Here is a 21038-nt window from a genome sequence, read left to right as displayed (position 1 = left end):
CAGTTAAAATTGCTACACTTCCTTGGTAGGATAATTAATGGGTCTCCATTGGTCTGAGATGTGACATGATGAAAGCCTGTTCTGAGTTAGACTGATGTTGACTGATGTAAATCTCTTGTCAGAAAATTGGAGATTGATTATTGATTATTATGTCAGATTGAGCAGCATCTTCACCTCTTCTAATTAGGAAATGCTGTGGAAAACATTGAGTAAGATAACAATCATAGGAACTGTGATTGCCAATGTACAAAGATGTGTGCCAGTGAAAAACTGAATTCCTTATCCAAAGCACCACAAAACAAGTCTAGACTTGTTGATTGCTCTGTTCTGATGGATTTATTTCCATTATGGGTACATATGGCAATTCAGCATGAAGATTCATCTTCAAGTAGATGATGTGGGTTTCCCTGTCATTCTGTGAAGGAGATATATGTAAGCTTCATATAGATGTCAACACTTTAACTTAGATTCCCTATCCAAACCCTGTAGGCCATTCTTGGCTTAAATGTGTACCAGGTGCATGTTGCACCTGAGACTTGCAGCCAGAGGACAGATGGTGGAACAGCATGGCTACAATATGTAGCTGTTGTCAGGGCAGGAACAGGCTCTAAGCTGGAGTTACTTGCACAAGAAAAACTGCTTTGTCCTTCATTCCCTGCATTGGTTTTCCTGTTCATTCGTTCTGCCCAGTGCCTTGCAGGTGAAGTTGCACAGGCTCAAGTTGGCCAAGGTATCCTGTACATTCCTGTCTGTGTCCTTTGGGAATTGGACCTTTGGTTGTGTTCTGGAAGACAAGACAACCCTTGCTAGCTTTTGATGTCAACAAGAGTTTGTTTGTGGAAATAAATACCATCCTTAAGTTGGATCTACCTTACATTTATGCCAGGTGTCTGCTATGACTGTGCTGAGAAATTCACAAATGCCCCTGTTGCTTTGGAAGCCTGGGCTTTAACATTGCAGGACTCTGGCTTCCCCACCTGGTTCTACAGACTTTGTTGTCCATATTTTTGCTTTCAACATAACCAGCCCAATTAGGTTTAAATACTAATATAATTCAATTTTGGCAGCCTCTCATCATTTTCATGTTTCATTTGTCAACTGCCATTGTCAGTCACTGTAATGCCATGTATTGTGGCATTGTCCTTGCACTTGATTATTGCTGATGGCTGTAATATAATTTGGCACCAACAAATATGTCTGCATGCCAGTAATTTGAGAAGAGAGAGTGATTTGGACAAGTGATAGAACTGTCTGCTTTCTGTCATCCAGGTTTCATCCCCCTCCCTTCTTTAGTTGGGCATTCTTTCATGACAAAGCAATGTTGACATATATATTCTGTCAGTAACAGTACATATATTATGTCATAAAATGTATTCGTTTGTAGTGCAGGTACATTAAAAATGAAATAATGTCAATGCTAAAATAAATAAAAATTTGCTATGAGGGCTTTCAAAATCAACAGTATAATGTGACAAAGACAAAGCTAAAGTAGAATGGCAGCTAGTTATCTCAAGCCAAAATTAAAATGCATTCAGGTTTTTAACTTTCTTTTTATTGGATATAGCTCAAGTAAAAAAAAATATGCCAGTGATATTTATTTATATATATATATATATATATATATATATATATATATATATATATATATATATATATATATATATGGAAGTTCTTCTGTAGGAGATGATTTAATTGTGGCATTACAGAAGTTCCAATAGTCCTAATTTCAAGAATGCCAGAGATTTTGAAACATACTGATTTCTAATGTTCTGAAAAGCTGGTTAAATATTTCTGTTTCTGCTTAAAAGGCAATTTTTCAGCAGCACTGGAGAGAAGCAGGTGCATATGTCTGATGGTGATGTGCAGATGATGACTTGTCAGGAAGGCATCAAAGTGCTTCACAGATACCATGATACCAAGAGATAGGAAAGAAGTTGTTTCAACAAGAAAAGGCAGGTGTTCTTGATTATATTTTCAGACATTACCTGAAAAGGTTAATCAGTTTTGTGCCTTGGCTTTCATTTTTGAATTAGTACACTGGTTTGTAAAGTGCTTTAAGCAGTTGGGTTAAGCATCTCTCAGCCCTCAGGCCCTCACCCCAAAACTTCTGTCTAGAAAGTACTTTGGTTGGTGTGGACTGCTGGATTCAGCTCACAGTATATGCAGTAGATACAGTGTACTACAAGCAGCAAGTGGCTGTGCAAGCAGCCACTAGTGACTGAAGGTTTGGGGACCAAAGCTGAATTCTCCACTGCTAGATTGTAACTTTTCTGAAAGCAGCTTCTGTAAGGGGATACCTTGAGACTATACACATAGTTGGGTTTGAATGCTCCCTTTCTCATAACAAATGTATTATTTTCTAGTCCTGTTAGAATAGGTCCCTCTTAAACTTAAAAATGCAAAAATGCCAGTGTGAATTGGTGAATTTTTTTAACCTCTTAGTTTCAGTATTCATCAGGATAATAGAGGAGAAATGACCATGCATACATGTACCGCAGTAAATTGGGACCAACAGAAAGATGTGACCAACACCACCACAGAAGACCCAGAAGCAAATCTCTTCCCTGCTTAGAAATTTCAAGTTAAAATTGAAGTTTTTCTACTTGTTTTCAGGTCCTAATGGGGTTTATGTGTAAAGAGCTTTATTAATCAGGGTTGAGAGCTAACTGATAGCAGCAGGGGACATGGAACAGAGTGAGGGTGAGACTGTGGCTTCTGAGAGAGGTGTTGATGGCAGGCTTGGCAGCGAGGAGAGCTGGGTAGGCTGTGCCATGCTTCAGGGAACCAATGGGACCAAGGAAATGGTGTCTGCTGGATGAGGGGTGCTGCAGCCTGGCTTGGAGCACAGTGCTGGCCTTTCTGAAGTTTCCCACTAGTTCAGTCCTTGTTGAGACACAGAGGCAAAGAAATACAATGTTTTGATACTGTAGCATACAGGAAGAGTGTTGCAGTTTTAAACTGCATTAGGGCCCCACTGTTGCTGCGTGATGAAAGAAATTATTTAATATACTTTAGCTGCTACCTTTAAACTGCTTGCTATTTGTCACTGAAGCCAAACTGCCTCTCTTCTTGCCCTGCTTGCCCTCTCCTTTTTTAGTGCTTTTGCAGGCTTAATTAGAAGTGTTGGCTGCAAGAGCACTAGTTGGGTGAATGGGTTTGCAAGGGACGTGTGTGCACTTGGTTCCTGGAAACAACAGAAAGGAAATTATTTTCTTTTGTTGTATGAATTTTCCCTCAAAGGAACATAGAGATGAAACTGTCTTCAATTATGTAAGATACCTTTCAACCACAATTCTTAGTTTGTGTTTCTCAGGGTAACTGTTGCATGATCTTGTTCTTGCAGAACAGGAATGGCTGGAGTTAAGAGCACTGAAAGAGTCTAAATTCTAATTTAAATTTTAGAGTTAATTCTGCTTTAAGTGATTTCATGATCGTTGTGGGTTGCTACCTGGAAATGTTTGAACCACACATTTACTAGCAAGAAGATCAATATAGTATGTTGCAACTGAATTGATTATCTGATGTAATATTGAGACTTTGCAGTTGGATGGGGCTAACTATACTTCTGTTTTCTGAACAGATGCTTAGTTGCAGTATGCATTATTAACTAAGGCAATGCAAATGCTTTGGAAAGTTTTACTGTGTGCATTTATCATTATGTATGCAACAGAAAATATCAAAAATTAACATAACCAATCAAGACAAATGGTGGAGTATTTTCTCAAATTGAAAAGCAAAGCAACTGGGAACTAGGTCCCTTGGTTTTCAAAGGGTAGCAGAGGGAATGGGAACAGCCTGCAAGGCTTACCATTAGGAGAGCAGGAGACCCCCATGTCTCATAAACAGTTTGTGGAAAGAAGGGGCAGTACAGTACTTATGCTGTGAGCAGCATTCACTCTGTTTTGTGTAAGAAAGAAGGCTCTGCAGAGGAACACTAAAGCCAGAGGTATGAGGGGAACCATGGTTGTAAGTCTGCCCATAGGAAAACACAAGTTGGCTGTTAATGGGACAGAAGAAAGATTTGGGGGTTTTGAATGTATACTCAAAGAGGGAAGACACTGTTTTGAGTATTTGCTGCAATTCATCTTGATTACCCTTGCAGCATCTATTTCTGACAGATTATATTCACACTGTAAAGTTTTGACACTGCTCCCGAGTTTTCCTGCTCTATTGTCTTCTGTATAGATTTATGGGTAAATGAAATACGAAGAAAGGTTAGGAGATCACCACACAACACTGGTGTGCTGGTGAGCAAGAAGAGCTTCTGAGAACACAGTCTCTTGGAACAGCAAGCACATTGCTTAGGCCTGAAGGTTGTGAGAGAACGGGAGAAATGAGTGTGGAGCCCTGCAGGTCAGAGAGGGTTTTTACTAGGGCCTACCCTTTCTGGTACCTGTATTTGAATAATTCCCTCTTATCCAAAGTCACTTGCAAAACAGAAGGAGAGAGGAATGCATTGGAAAGAAACAAAAGCCTAGAGGTTCTACTAAGGTTTTCATGGGGCTTGTAGAGGGAATCTCCCTGCACAGTGTCTTGCATTGCAGGGCACTTCCAAGGCTTCCTTTCAGAAGCCAGAGACACCCTCATGAAGGGTGTTTAGTGAGCTCAGGCCACTAGCAGGGATGTAAAGGGATGATCTGGCTGCACCACCAAGTCCTCAATGAACTCTTGTGGAGCTCACACTAGAACCCTGAACTGCCTGATCCCTGTTAACAGCACTGTGCTTATGCTGCAGCTCACTCTCTCCTCTGGGAAAAACATTTTGTGACTGGTTAAACAGTTTTACTAGCCCACTTTTTAACCTACAAATACTCCTGTTCAAGAGAAGTAAAAAGCAAGAGCTTTCTTACACATGCATCCCTGTGAGCTTAAATAAAGCTGATGGCCTATTAGGATGAAGGTGGCAGGGTACAATCCCTTCATAAATAGATTGCTCTGGCCAAAAGTTTTAGGTGCAAAACAGTAATAATATCTGTTAAAAAATGAGATAGCTGGAAAACTTTGTAATATGCCTAGAAGGGTGCTGGTTGGAGCTTACTTAGAAGGCAGAAAGAGGATTGCTTAGTGTGGGACATGAAAGTACCTTTCTGCCTAGGATGCTCAGCACTGTTGCAGCTCTCTCCAGTGAGGACACAGACCCAGGTTAGAGTGCTGCACCAGGAACTGCTGCAAGAAGCCACACCTGTAGAGAGCAGCAGCACTCATCTCTGTGTGCATGTGCAGCCCATGCCTGCTGGCAGAAGGCACTTGGAATGCAGAATCCCAGCCTTGCTCTCTGCCAGGGCCATCTCACTGCACCCTCATAACGTGCTGGCCGTTATTAGAACCCATTTGTATGCTCACCTGCTGAGCTGGCAGGACCCCAGGGGAAGTAGCATCTCTGATGACACAACTGTACACTTGAATGCTCTAAGCAGATCCCAGGATGAAAAGATGGTTCTGGGGTTCTGGCACTCCTTTAGTAAGAATTTTGGAAAACTTGAGCGTAGTGTGTCTTTCCTGTAAAGCCCATCCTAGTTCATGGGCCTTGACCCTTTCATAGGTTCCAGATCTGGTCAGTGCTTCCTACAGATGCTGACAGCAGGATGGTCTTGTCCAACCCAGACTGCTTACCAGGCAAGAAGTGAAGAGGCTCCAGCAGATGGTAATTGTTCTCAAATACAGATATGGTATCATCCAGTTACTGTGAGCTGGTACTAGAAGTTTGCAGCTGAGGGCCCAGTTGTACCTCTGTATACCAACTTTGCACAAGTGATTCACAATCACAAAGACATGGTCTGTACAGCTGGGCTTGCGTCCTGCTACAGCTGCATGAGCAAGCCCGCCCTTCCAGACTGCTGACCAAGTGCATGTCAGGGGTGAGGAAACTTGGTTAGGAAACCCTGATAAATTAACAAGGGCATTCAGCTTTGCTACTGGACCAGAAAAGGGGCTTTACTGCCATGCCCTGCTTTCTACAGGGATCGTGGCAGGGCAGTCACACGCTACCATCATCTGAAAGGCACAAAGTTTAGTGTGACCTAGCAAAAAGCATTGACAGCAAGGGTGAAGAAAACAGCTGTTCCTTGAACTGTTTCCAACCATGGAGCATGGTTGCTTCCAACCAACTGCTTCCAAGGTGGAGCAGTGGCAGTTGCAGGAACCCCAACCAAAGGTACTCCAAACTGCCCCAGAACACTTACAGTGTTCAGCTTCTCAACATCAGTTGCTTCACTCTGCTGGGCCAGCCTGCTTCTTGAGGCAGATGTGACCACAGCTAAAGGTTAGGTGACGAACTAGAATCAAGTTAAAGCAGCCTTTTGACAGCACATTCAGCTAGCACAACAGAAGCTCCAGAAGCTACTTGCTTAGCAGGCTTACAGCTAGATTTCAGAGAGACTGAATCTTGCCTACAGTTAGTCAGTGTTCAGCTTTTATTTACAAGAGGTCTGAGATGTATGTATACAGCAAGGTTTACTGAACTCCTGAAGGAGGTTCACAATTAGTTGAGCAAAGCAGATGCAACAGCAGCATTTAATGACTCAACAGCTTGGTACTGGTGTAAAGATTCTGAAGTCACATATAGATTGGCGGCTTTGTAGACCAGGTCTGAGGAGAATATGTCAGTTATAGGAGAAGTGGTAGAGATCCTGTTTGACAGCCATGAGTAAGCCAGGAACTCCTCGGCTACCCCCAAGTCTTGAAGAAAACACCACACTAGGAATGGCATCTTTGGATGATGGGTGGGGAGAAGGGATGGTTCTAAGCAGATGAGTATCTTGGAGACTCCAGATTCGGGTGTAGCAATCCTGACCAACTGGGAGGAAAGCAAAATTCAACATTACACAAAAAGGACTTTACATTGTTCTGCAAGATCATCACCACAGAAGCAGAAGGTCTATGGAGAAAACACTGAATATTTTTACACCCACAAAAGGCAAAGTGCTTATGCATACTTTACAAAACAAAAATTTTACACTGAATACTACAAGAGTGGGAAAAATGTGGATTTCCTATTGGGTAATTAAAGGTACAATAAATCAGTATTTAGAGTGCTTTTCCCTTTATCAAGCTCCTAAGCCAAAAAAGGGGAGAAAAATTCAGTCACATTACAAATTTTTATTATTCCACCACTTACCGACATATCCAAAGAAAGCAGGTCACTGTTTTTACAGCGACTTTTTGAAGCTTGGCTACACTATAAGGGTTTTTTTTCCATCTTTTGCTACTTTTCCTGCCTCTATGCAAAATATAATAATAATAATAAAAATAATACAAAAATCTGAGTGTAACTGGGAGTATTCAAAATGAATCTGAGTGGTATAAACAGTTTACAAGGAGTCAGGCTCACATGCCAATGCTTCAGTCCATCACCACATTCTCCACTTAAGCACCAACTAAAGATATGCAGTCTCTATAGAAAGTTATCACTAAGTCTCCTGTTTACATGTTGTTTCCCTGAATTTTAAAACCAAGTGTTTTCTGCTCTACTCTTGAGACATACTGTGGAAAGGATAATATGGCTTTTGCAGGACACAGCAGATTAAGCTGATGAGCACCTCACAGGACTGATTGCAGTGAGTATGCAGCCATAACATAATTTTCATAGTATATTACAGTATGTTAAGGCTAATTTTTTTCTGAAATTTAAAGAATTAAGAGCTTTACACTTCTAACAGCTGTACCTAAGAAACACCCCTCAGGCTTAAGAAAATCACTATCATACACTATACAAATAGAAGGGGGAAAAAGTGAACCTACCTGCTATAAGAAGTCCTTCCTCCTCATTTACATGCAAAGGGAGAAGAGCATATTCATTGTGGTGACCTTTGTACTGTTTCACACACTTTGTTGTTCTCAGGTCCCACAGTTTTATCTGCAAGTTGAAGAAATTGTTTAAGAGAGTATATATTAAAGCAGAGAGCACCCAAAGGTTGGATGTGTTAGAGCATGTCCAGAGGAGGGCCATGAAGATGACTGGAGGGCTAGAGGACCTCTCCTGTGGAGACAGGCTGAGAGAATTCAGCCTGCAAAAGCAGCCTCCTCCTAAATGAGGCTACAAGAGAGCCAGAGAGGGTCAATTTATAAGGGTATGTAGTGATAGGACAAGAGGGAATGGCTTTAAACTGAGAAGGGTACCTTCAGATTAAATATTAGGAAGCTCTTTAACGTGAAGGTGGTGAGTGACTAAAACAAGTTGCCCAGAAAAGTTTTGGATGCCCCATCCCTGGAAGTGTTCAAGGCCAGGCTGGATGAAGGTCTAGTGGAAGGTGTCCCTGCCTACGACACGGGGCTGGAACCAGATGATGTTTAAGTTTCCATCCAATCCAAACCATTCTGTGATAAATGACAGGCTCTGGAAGAAAACCCATAAATGGAACTACCACCCAGTTCCATACTACATACTAAGAGCAGACATCTGCCCTTGGGAGTGGGATAAGTACCTGTAAATTCCCAGATACTAAAAGGAACAGAATATCCTAAAACAACAAAACCATACCTTTCCAGCCATATCTGCTGCCATCAGATAATGTTCAGCCTGCATAAGGTGAATAGATGTAACTGCTGAGCCATGGAAGAGACGAATTGCTTTCCAGCTCTGCCCCTTGCGGTTACGTTGGCGCACATCAATGCTGAAAATCTCACCCGAACGGCAGCCATTGTACAGCACTGGGGTCTGGGAGAATCCCAGAGAAAGGAGCATATTGTGTAACATCTGCAAGGGTCTTACAAGTTACACAGACAGAGCCTGTGTCATGCTTTTGAGCTCTACAGTGTAGTTGTCAAATTATTTTAACAGATGCATTAAGAAGCAGAATTTTAATTACTGCAGCATTTTTCAGCAAATTCATTAGTTTCATTCAAACCTCATCTATTTACTTTAGCTGTAAAAGTTTGCCTAGGTAAGCAGGAACTCAGTCTAAAACAGCAAAACAGAAACTGGAATTCTCGTATTCCTCATATTTTACCATCCTTATTCTTTGTCAACAAGTCCATTAATATTTTATAGTGACTTTCTCCTTCTTGATGGAGGCAATACCATGAGTGTTACTAGAATGAGGTTATTTGCGAAAACCAAAACAATTATACAAGTTATTACTGTGCTCTTTGTACTTCCTTGTCTTTTAACCTCTGTAATCTTAGCAAAAATTGCCCCTGTTGCCACAGTTTGAAATCAGGTAATATTTTTGTTGCTATTCAATTGTGTGTAAGCATCAGACCCCATCAGCTCTGCTGTGGAAGAGCCACCCAACAGCAGCTGTCATCACATTACATACAGCATGAGAAGTCCTGCCTCAAACAGAACAAAGAGCCCACCAAGGAAGTAATGCTCTGAAAAAATGGTGTCTGGTTCTCCCTACCTGTGTGGCAAACTGCTGTGCCAGCACATCACTACTGGTTCCAAATGTCTGACGATGCCCTGTCACTACATTGGTCACAAGAACTCGTCGTGTCAGGCCTAAGGAAGACAGATGATGTTAGTTTAGCTGTAATTTGCGTAGCAGCTGGGAGATGAATGGAAGAAGTCTTTCCCACTGAGACAGGGGTAGCTAGCTTTGCAGATAGGTCACCTGTGCTGAAGCAGTTATCTGCTTGGGGATTCAGGCACCAAGCGCAGGACCAGGCAGTGGATATCTTGAAACTGCACAGCATTCCAGGTCGATCTCCTAGAAGACAAGAGCAACACATGAAGTGTTCATAAAATGTTAGGAACAGGATGGTAACTCAGAAAGGCAGAAAGGTTCTTAGATTGACACATTTCTTTTAACATTTCAATCAGAAGCAGAGAAAGTGTTACCCAATTATTGTCCTTTCGGTACTCAAGAGACAGGAAACAGAAATCAAAGTTCAGGACTGTAAGTGGGACTCCTACAGTCTATGTTAATAGAAGATATTGAGAGACTGTGAAATTTATTCAGTAGTCAGAGGGCTCACCATGGCAGGCAAGAGAAAAGTAACACTCGCCTTATAGCACTAAGTAAGCCATTTTTAAAAGATGAGTGGGCTAGAAATAAAAAACATTTACTTTATAAACTATAGATTAGCCAAAGCCTAACCTAAGTTAGTTCTATGCCTGTAAGTTCTATGCCTGCTTTTTTAAAAAAAACTGATTAAGTAATAAAAACCTAGATTTGACCCTTACTCATGTAGCCCCTGCACAGAATTTATTAGCAGACTACATCTTCAGTTTTCACTTCCTTCATGACACATCATACATACATTTGTCAGGTAGCAGAGGTGACATGGACAAGAATGGATGGATAACATAGTTTTAGACAGCCTAAGTTCTACTTTTCTCCTGGCATCTACTCAGCAAGGCTCCCACAAAACACCTTTTTAGGAGAGTGAAGGAAATCAAATCTGGAAATACCTGAACAGTCAATAGGATATACTAGACAAGAGGACTTAGGTGAAACCCACAGCAGCTAATTATGGTGAAGGGCTAAAAATCTTTCACAGAGCAACTGGGTATGCTGGCATAGTAGCCATCCACCCTCAGTGACTCTTCATTCAAGTTCATGCTGACTCTATGCAAAAATTTTTAATGGCTGCATATATAGTAAGACATAAAAAATTTCAAATTAGTCCATTACTCTTATCTATCACAGTTTTCCTCTGTATAAATTTAACTGATCATGTCTGAATGGAAGCCAGATTAGAGCACTGCTTCTTCAAGTCACTGCACTCAAGTGCAGTGACTTGAAGAAGCATGGTTCTAACATTTATCAAGAAGGTCCAATTAATTAAGTACTGCCCCCAAGGCACTCAACAAAATAGATCAGCTATAGCCAGACTTAGGATGAAGTACTCTCCCAGTCAGTCAAGTTTCCATACAACTGGAGCTTGTACAAGGAGCTATGGGCCAAGGTATTTACCAGCTTTCCACCTCTGATTTATGCACTGAGCATACCTGAGCAGCTGCTATGAGAAGAAATTCTGCAGTGACTCTGGACATTCTACAAGGAAATGTGAGTATTTGCTGTGTGCAGCTTCTGCATATTAATTACAGGCCAAGCTGCTCATGAAAAATCTCAAGTGTTTACTTTACAAGTGAGGTGTTCTCCTGCCAAAGTCAAGTACTGCAGCAGCTAAAAATAAACTAGGGCTTTGAATACTGCTTCTTAATTAAGTCTCAAATTCTTTCATCATCATTTCCCTTCTTTTAGTCTTACAGGAATACAACAGTCTCACCAACTACTGAAAAAGAATAAAAACCTTTCATTTGTGCTCTTTTCATACTACAATTGCTACCAAAACTTGGAGACAAAAATCCAACAGAAACACCCTACCTGGGTTAGTGCTGCTGAACAATGATGCTGGAAGTAGACTGGCACAGCCTGGTGTTTCTGCAATTCCCATGAGACACAGCTTGCTGAAGTGAGTTAAGGAAAACTGATTTCTCCCAAGAATAGAACAGGCTGCATAATATTTATAAATGGGAAAAGCAAGATGTCCTGACACAGCTACAGCTCACAACGCTTTTCCTTGAGACCTCTGATGTGCTTTACAGTTTACAACTAAGCTGTGACACTTCACTTCTTTCATAGGAACGAGCTAGAAAGAACTCAAATTCTTGCTTGTGTATTTTCACTACCAGAAAGATAAAGACAGTACTGTTGTATCTTACTAGTGATAGGAAAAACAAAAAATAAGCATGGCCTATATAGATCATTCTCACTTTTTCATGTTGATGACACTGCATTAGTATGTAGTGTCTGTTTTTCATGGAGGTAAATTGGAAAAATGGGAGGCAAGGAAAACGCACTTTAGATTTAAATATTTTATGAAGACTATACCAGGTACAAATAGAATTTGAAAGCTGCATTTCAAGTTCAGTGGGGTAAATCTGTAACTCAAGTAGGGGAAAAACCCACCAAACCAAGTGATCCTGAACACATCCCCAGCTGTGTGCATGCCTGGTGAGCTCCTGCCCTGATGGGCTGGTCTGGGATTGCCTGGCTTTTCACACAGGCCATTCCATGCTTTTCTATGTAATTTCTTTTGGCACTTTATAACACACCTGTTGTCTGCCATCTCCTGTGTCAAAATTCAGTCTTTTCCCTCCCCACTCTTCTGGGCTCTGCACTGTTCATTACTGCTTCCTCTGCTGTATCAACTTTCTTCTTTGAGTCAGACCTGTAGAACATGCTTCTGAGAGTTGCAAGTGATGCTACTGAATTGCTCCCATTCTCCTCTCACCCCTACCAATACAGGGATGGTTTTAAACACAAATGAAACATCCCACTTTCTAAAAGGTTCACTTCATAAAAAGGTTATTGCCTTAATCCTCTGCTCCTGTTCTTTTGCCTCAGCCAATTTCCAAACATCAGATCATTTTGGATATGGCATTTATATACACTATTAATGAAGTGGGAATTCCCCATGGCAGAAAACATGGTCTTTCATTTACCATTAACATGGGAACAATTCTACATATATCTGTAACACAACCATACATCTGCCTCAGTAATTCCAACAAATTTCGATTTTCTTTACTTCTGCTGTTTTCCAGAAAACTTATCTTCTGGGGGAACTACAGGAGAGGAATTCCTTGAAGTTACTTTTTCTGTGAAGCATGATGCAGACTTGTGAAACCTGAATGACAATTCTGATTTTTTTAAAAGGATATAAAACATGAGAATCTGGATGAGTCAGTGATGCCCAGCACACAGAATTCACCTTCAGAAAGAAGAAGACATACTATTTTTGTGATCTGTAATTCAATTAAGGAAAGATTATTTCCATGCAAAAATGACATAAAATTAGGCAGTGGGCACAACTCCTCAGCCCACTAAATAACTCAGTAATGGGGCACAAGCATTTCAGCTTCATACTCATAACAACATAACAGCATTAAGAGGTCTGACCAAACACAGACTAAGGCACCAAGCACACTTTATTATTCAAGAGACCATCCCTGAAAGAACCTGAAGAGATCATGAAAACTTGTTTTAAATATGCCTCATATTTAATGGAGGATAAACACAGTTTAAGGGTAAACTTTAAGGATAAACACAGTTTCCCAAAATTATTTTTAAGAAAGAAGCATGCAAATCTTGGTAGTTTTGATAGCCAAACTTCAGTTTTGCCAGCTACAGTCAAAATCTAAAGTAGTCACTATCCTTGGACGCTGGTACTTCTATGTAGTCCTCCATTCCAAGTGTAGTATAACATTCCTGACAACTATCACTGGTACTGAGCACTTTCAGGATAGGTTTATTGTGGTTCTGTGTTTACCCAAGTTTCACACTTCTAGATTCTTCCATTCTCTTCTCCTAGCCCCTTCCCCAACCCTCATGGCACTTCTACCTGAGCCTCCCAAGAACAGTGTTCTGAGAAAGCAACCACCAAAGGAAGGAGGAACAGAAAGTAGTACTTTGCGGTTTGTGAAGTAGAGGTTGTCATACATCTCCACAGTGAGAGACTCCTTCCCCAAACCGCTGAGATTGATGATACCATATTTACATCCTCCATGCTCTACATCGTTCACAGTGAATATTCGTTCACAAGCAACATCTGCCTGTAAAATAAAAGCTTACCGGTCATGCTCACTGGAAACTTACAGGAAAAACAGCTTGAGGGAGTTGCATTAAGTCTAAAATGAACAACACATTAATTCTGATCCCTTTGATACCATCTGCTTTCCATTCACCTCAAAAGGAGTTGGCCACTGATTTTAAAATGCATACAGAGAAAAAACAGGGATAAGAAAAGGGTTCAGTCCTTGACTTAAAATAAATGATCTTTCCAATGTTAACAATTCTATACACTTACACTGTTTCTGAGTCCCTTCTGGCTTCAGCTATCTATGCAGTGTGCTCTGTTTACAAGGCCAGGAGCTGGTCCTGGAGAGCTTCCTATATAGTCTATGAAAGATCATGAAATGTAAAGTGATTACTGATATTTATTTAGATTCTCTGAACCACAGGCTTTGCCACTCCCAAAATTCTCCTCTTTCTTTTTTCTTCTTTGTCTTGATCCTTTCCACTCCTCCTCCCAGCCCCAAAATAATGATCCACTCAACTCCTACTTACTTCCAAAAGAACATGTTGATCAGATTAAAAAACCTAACCAACAAAAATACTTTCATATCCAACCTTTTTTAGAATTTTCCTTTGTAGGGAAGGAACAGCCTCTCCCTACCTGTCTAAGTTACTGAGCACAGATTTTAAGAACTGACAGAGAGGGAATAACATATCTTTAAAAGCTACATTTGACCTGTGTGATTTGATTACAAGAGCCTGAATCTTCACTGAAGACAGGCTCTCTTTATCTTAAAGACTTATCATTTCTCATAACATACCACAATGATTTTAAAATTGTTGGTTCCAGCAACTGAGGAATCCGGACTGTGAATTTCTATCTTCCTCCTCTGCATGCAGTTCACTTTTAGCTCATGGACTAGCCTGCAAAAGCAGGTAGGAGGGTGAGGGGTTGAAGAGAGGAGAATTCAGGCAAGCCTAAATTTAATGCATATGAAAAGAATTCTGGCCAGGATATAGAATGCTTCTCAATCACAGAAGAGAAAATGCCTGAATAACTAGCATGCTGAAATTTAACTTGAATAACCCATGAACATGTGCATCTTCTACATGCATGGAATTTCATCCCACTATTTTTGAACCCCAGCACATCTTTAGTAGCCAGAATAGAAACATAGCAAGTCACTAACTTAACTTGCCTTCTGCTGTTCTGATGGGGGGGCAAGGGAATGGTCATGTCGTTTGAAAGGCACTTATCCTAAAAAAGCTGTGCTATGCTCATAAAGTACAATGTAACAAAACAGCATATCCTTTTACATACATAAAATGAACTTCTTTTGAAGTAAAATTGGGAAACAACTTCCTCATTTGAATTCTCATCATTTGAATCTGATTATTACAGAATATAATCTTTTTCCTGACTTTAAGTAATATGTTCCTCCTCATCCCAATGGAACAGTAAGAAATGCAAGAAACCAGAAGAAACAGTTGCACTAACAGCAGAACTTGGCACTGCTAACAGAAGACAAATCAAATGACTGTACCTGCAATAACTTGTAGGGCTGAGCGAACCCAGCTGCCTTTTCTGTAACAGCACAGATGAGTTCAGTCCAGCCCTTGTTGTTTTCTGGAAGAGAGGAACATGGAACTGTACTCAGTTATTTCCTTGTTTAAGATTCAAACATGGCTGTGGGTCTTTGATGTTTGGGATGTTTACATAACTTTTTCCTCTAGCCTACACACATTAAAATTTTCCGAACATATAAAACACATTCCAGCACCATCTCCCCGATCTACTACAGTAAGTAGACAAGAATATACTCCTGTGAGATGTGGAGTGCTTCTGTAAATACAGAACCTGGAGAAAAAATAAGAAACCCCAACAGCCATTGTCTTCACTCTACATAATCAGCAGTACCACCTGGAGGTGTAAAATCACCTTCTGCTTTTATGACAACACCTCAAGTTCTTCTTACACAGCAAAATCTTCTATCACAACGGGATTGATATTAAACACGCAGTCTTACTGTTGTGCTAAACTGCTTTTCCATTCCATTTCCATTCCCCCCACAGCACTGGGGTTGGAACTGGATGATCTTTAAGGTCCTTTCCAACCCGAGTCATTCCATGATTCCATTCCATGATTAACAAATCTTTTAGAATTTAATGCAAACACCTTCTGAGGAGACCAAGGGACAGGGTATTTAGCAGAATTATGGAGTAAGAAATCTTTTTGATAATGGTCAGACAAAGCAAGTGTTTGAGAGTCAAAATGTTCTTTACACTGAACACTGAAGAGCTGTAGTTGGAAAACTTCACTGACTTAAGAAAAAGGACATTGTTCACTTCTTCCAAATGACAGCATATAAGCTGAGCTGTTATTTGTAAAACTATAAGACATGTTTTTCAGGTAATGAAAAAGCATCCTTGTTAGATATTTTACCCACATTACAAACATACAGCATCAGCATTGCTTTCACTATAACACTTTATGAAGAAAAGCACACAGGCTTTCCAAACATAAACATAAGACCTGCCTTGATTTTAACTGTCCAAAAAAGTTCTTCAAGAAAAAGCTTTCCACCAACTATGATTAGCACTGCTTCTTCAAGGTCCAGGAATATGATAAATAAATTTATTAAAAATGTGAAAAACTTTAAATCAAGACCCCGCTCTGCCAATTCAAAGCAGGAACTTGAAACCTAGCATCCACTATCCTGACTCAAGTGTAATTGCCAGACAACTGCAGTTCCAAGCACAGTTCCTCTGTCTTTATAGATTTTTTTGTTTGTAATGACTTGACTTCATTCCTGTGTGGAAGAGCCAAACAAAAGGCTTCAAGGACTTTATTCTTAGCAGAAAAAGAAATTGAATTGTCCGAACTAGAAGACTTTCGTTTACAATCTGTCCTGGGACAGAGTACAATAAAACCTAATTGCAATCTTTTTCAAAACATACCTGATTCTGTTTTTCTTCCTCTTCTAAGAGTCTCAGTCTTTTGCACTCCATTGCCTTGTGCTGAATGCTGTCCTTGGTGAGTGGGTTGTGGTTATTATGTCCAGGCAGTAGGCGAAAATAGCGGTTCTTTTCTGGGTCATAATAAAATCCTGGCAGTTCTTCAGTGGGGGAGACATGGGGGAGAAAAAGTGGCAAAATGAGATGGATAACGAAATTTGTTTAGTGCTCTTTGATATTCCACATCTTCATGTGAATGTGAGAGTTGTGAGATCCAAAACTCTAGCTCCCAACACGTCCCAAGCATGATACGCAGAGTGGGAACAGATGAGCAAATTACAGGAGAAAAAAAACGAGGTTATTTGTAGTGTTCAAATGCATTGCTCTTACACAGCTACAGAAAGCACATCACCGCTGGCCAAGAGGAAATTCAGACCAATCAGAAAAGCACAAAAGAAAGGTTGTGCTGCAGAACAAAAATGCTCTTTCTTCATAAATAAATCACAAGGGGACATTCTTAGTTAAAACACTTTGTAGGACAGCAAAAAAATGCCAGTGAGGTATCAAATAAACTCAAATAAAGTGATTCACTTCCCAGAGCTAGACCACCCTTTTTCTTCAGCACATAGGAGAGATTTAGATAAAATCAAGAGTACATTTTGGCTCCTTCCAGAGATAAATTGGGATGTGAAACACTCAATTTTAGAGCTTCACTGTCTGTGTGAATGCAGAGGCAGACAAGAAAAATACTATGACAGATTTAAAATACTTTGACAGATTGTCTCAAGACAAAGAAATTTATTCAGAGGCAATTGTTAACATTTCATTTCAAGAGTTTTTATTTAAAACTTTTTACTACCAGAAATTTCATTTTAAGTATCCTCTTTTTGCACCTGCTTACCATTCAGCTCCTTGTCTGCATCTTTTAGATTTCAGCTTAGCAACAACGGACCAAGACTTTTTCAGGTCAGCAAAAATAAGAAGTTAGTCAATGAATCAGTAAAGTTTATAAAAGCACACTATATTTAGTAGTTACACAGTAACTACACAGCAATAAATGTGTTGCAGGATACATCTCCTAGGATGCTCATAACACAAAAACCATCTCTTTAAACTCAAGGTTGTTCTAGGACTCTCCTGTTGTAGAGAAATGTAAGTTCCTGCTGGCTTAGTTTTTGCTAGCATTGTTTAATGAGTCAGGAAACCAGAATGTAAACAGGACATCTTTCTCAACAGCACTGCTACTTCATCATTTGTTGTAAATGAACAAGTATTTAGCTAGAGTCCATTTATTACAGACTGCAAACTACACTGAAGGCATAAAGAGACACACCACAAAGTGGCGGATTGTTGCGCCTTTCAAAAGGCCAAGTAACTGAACACAAACTTTCATTTTTTAAATGCTCTCTTATTTTATTTGCTTCCTTAGTAGTTTGTTTTCTTCCTAAAGCAGCATTTCTAGAGGGAAAAACAGAATTGTATTTTTTTCAGTTGATATCAGCTTGGCTAAGCACACAAGTTTTTAAACATGAGAAGCACTTGGCCTGAAAGTGATTTGTCTGTGTTCTCTAGATCCTTACTACATCTTTTTGTATCACCTGATGTTACTTTTCTCCAGACTACTGTTTGTATGGCTCCTGTCTTATTATTATTAATGCAGCTATTACTACTTTTGTCATATAATCAGCATATAGGAACTGACTTTTGACCTATAAACACCATCTCTTACCTGGTGCTACACAGTTCTGAGTTGAAGTGGATGAAGAAGGATCTTCATTGCTGCTGGGACCTGCATTCACTGGGGTCTGTGGTTCTTCTTGTTCCAGACTAAAAAAATAGCATTGCCTTCAAGACAGGCTCACAATTCCCCCAAACATCTTTCCCACAAAGAATCTAGAAAGCAGATTGTCACTGACATCAATGGAGTACTACTCTGCAGTGCTCTGATAGCACATTCTGCATATCACCATACATTAAACTATGAAAACGGTGAAAAATATTCAGCTTAAGAATTTCTCAAGAACATTAGTGATAGCCTTAAAGTACTTGCTAATACATTAGAGGTTGTGTTGATTCTGCAAGTGCCTCTAACTTGTTTTAGCAAAAGATTAACTGCACAATTGTACATTAAACAAACAGCCCACTCTGAAAGCTGGAAGTCTTCACAGCAGAAAACAAGAGACAGTGTAGGTAAAAAAACGGATGTCAGGTCAAAAATGTTTTGCCATTCTCTCCATAACAAGAATTTCACTGATGACGTTTACAAACATGCAAAATAAACAAAAGTTTAATGAAAATTCCAAGAAAAGCCTCTTCTTTTCCAGTAAACATTACAGGGGTAACTGCAGCTTTCCTCTTTTTGAACTAATATACATAAGCACATTCAGTACTGATGAGCAAATTTCCGCTAGGATATTTTCTGAATCATCTGCACAATTCTCACTTTTTAAGACAGGTCTTATTACATGTCATTCTTAAAAGCAGTAGGTGAAGCTGTTTTGCAAGAGCCATAATTTATTGAAAAGAAAACGACAAAGAAACTCTACTTCTAATACCAGCTTTACTGCGGTTTGATTATACAACTCTGAAAAAAAGGACACAACAGGTATACCAGGGAAAAAACACCCCAGATCACACCCAAGCACTTAACTTTAAAGCTCTGTAAGAAAACTCTTTTAATTCTGCTCACTGAAGCAGTGCCCATTTGTATTCCTAAGTTTTCTTACACAAGTATAATTAGTGTGGCAACTCATACGTGTCTCTTTTCCTAGAAATAGGTTTTCAAAAAAAAAAAAAGCTTAGCATATTAAAGCAAAGCATTAGCCTCCTTTAGTCCTGCAAGAGGCACTAAGGAAAGTACAGGGGAATGAAAAAACAACCATAAAACCAGCTCAAATATAGCCAAGTGTAAGTTCTAAAATGTAAAACATGTTTTCTGAAAGGATCAATTTTCAAGGCAGGGATTACTCCTGAGACCTTCTTTCAGTTTCCTCATCTCTTAGATATGGTATTACCACATTACTTACCATGCTTTCAAACATTCAGGAAGATCCTTTAATGACAGATTTTACATCAGTAGACTCAAGCTTAAAATAAACAGGCAGGTAGAATTAAGTAATTATATTTTTCTTCCCTGAACTATCTTTGAATATTGATGAAGGGTTTATGGATAATGCATAGCTGAAAGGATTGGCTCATGGAAACACATCTCAGTTTAAAATCAGTGTACAGTTGTGAACACACAAGAAACTTCCAGAAATCAGCGCAGTTCCACTCCCACCAGGGATGACAGATATACCAGAAGTACTGTCTACTAGATCTTCAGGTTGCAATCCTCTCGGTTCTACAAAGTCATCATTCTGCACATTAAATTAGGCATAAGACCCATCGGCTTAGCCCATGCTAAGCACAAGCTGCCTGTACTTGCCTTTGGGCGCGGTTGTTGTGGCTGGGTCTTCTGTGCCGGGGGGGCTGGTGGCTGCGCTTGTGACTGCTCCATCCACGCCTCTCCTTGCCTCGACGGTAGTTTCTCCGCATTTCTCCTCTTAAAGCAAACATACACACGTATCTCACCCCTACTTGCCTGGAACGGCTCAGCACGCAAGACAAGTCTCTTAGTGCGGCCTCTTTTCAAACAGTTTCAACCTGTAACGACCAGGCCGGCCGACCGCCCGCAGCACAGGAGCTCCCCTACGCCTGTCGACTTCCCCGCTAGTCCCGGACCAGCTCCGCGGCTCACCCGGCAGTGCTGAAGCCAAAATCCCGGAGGCAGAAGGACAGTGACGACGGAGCGTCCCCCAAGGCCTCCCCGGGCCGGCCGGCCCGGCCGCCGCTCACCGCGCCGGGCCCGCCGCGTCCGCGCTGCCACCAGCGCCCCGCCCACGCCCCCAGGCGCGCCTCTCATTGGCCCTCAGCCGCGCCTGCCGCTTGACGGACAGCTCGCCCGTCCAACCGCAGGAAGACTGGCCGGCGCGGCGCGGGGGCGAGGCCGGGCTGAGGGCGGGCGGATGGCGCGGGGTGCGGCCCTGAGGCATGGAGGGTGAGGGCTGGAAGGGGCTCCTAGCACGGCAGGGGACGAGAGCGGGGCGGATGGGGTCGCTTAGCACGGTAGGGAAACAACGCAGGGCAGAGGTAGCCTGGGGTTTGCTGAGGGGTGGCGCGCTTTGAGGGTCTACCGAAAGGGTATCTCCTCTTCCTCTCCTGTGCCATTGGCTCCCTCAAAGCCATCATTTGGCTGTGGGCAGCTAGAAGCTGTTACAACCGCTCTGAATTTATCAAGAATTCAGAAGAGATATCGTCTTGAAAGTGACTCTCCGGGCTGAGGCCCCTTGGTGCTTAATTTTTTTCTGATTTTGAGCCTTCTGCCAGTGGGCAGTGTTGGGGCACAAGGAGGGCGGAAAGCTCAGGCTGCAGCCATCAGTGGCAGCCCCTCGGCTGCTCCGGGCACAGAAGGGTGTGGTGGAGCTGCCATGCCCTGGCAGTCAGAGTAATAAACCCCCTCTCTTCTTAATCCTTTGTTAAAAGTGTCCTTATCAGTTTTTGTACAAGGACATTCCCCTTGTTCAGCATCTAGGACTTTAAAGAAAGTTATAACCAGAGTTGTAGAAGAGTTTGTTAGTT

At 41.1% G+C, this 21038-nt stretch overlaps 1 protein-coding gene across 2 annotated transcripts; it reads right to left on the bottom strand.

The window, feature by feature from the left end:
- Positions 1-6404: 6404 nt before the first annotated feature.
- Positions 6405-20258, bottom strand: DCAF4 (DDB1 and CUL4 associated factor 4; the record flags this gene model as incomplete). 2 transcript variants are annotated; one of them, XM_084207997.1, is made up of 14 exons in its annotated part: positions 6405-6796; positions 7741-7855; positions 8480-8656; positions 9342-9439; positions 9552-9647; positions 11271-11350; positions 12611-12660; positions 13358-13501; positions 14285-14387; positions 15008-15090; positions 16422-16579; positions 18148-18245; positions 19846-19962; positions 20158-20258. In XM_084207997.1, the coding sequence occupies 13 exons, from the start codon at positions 19953-19955 to the stop codon at positions 6603-6605; spliced, it is 1506 nt and encodes a 501-aa protein (XP_084064123.1). In that variant the 3' UTR covers positions 6405-6602. The 2 variants fall into 2 exon arrangements, with proteins under 2 accessions (XP_084064123.1, XP_084064122.1); XM_084207996.1 differs by lacking the exon at positions 20158-20258 and having other exon boundaries at positions 19846-19976.
- Between the last annotated feature and the right edge of the window lie 780 nt (positions 20259-21038).

The sequence above is a fragment of the Fringilla coelebs genome (genome assembly GCF_963513975.1).
Source record: "Fringilla coelebs genome assembly, chromosome: 6".
In the NCBI taxonomy this organism is placed as follows: Eukaryota; Metazoa; Chordata; class Aves; order Passeriformes; family Fringillidae; genus Fringilla; species Fringilla coelebs.
The sequence above is the reverse complement of the archived record's forward strand: the minus strand, read 5'-3'. Positions and strand labels throughout refer to the sequence as shown.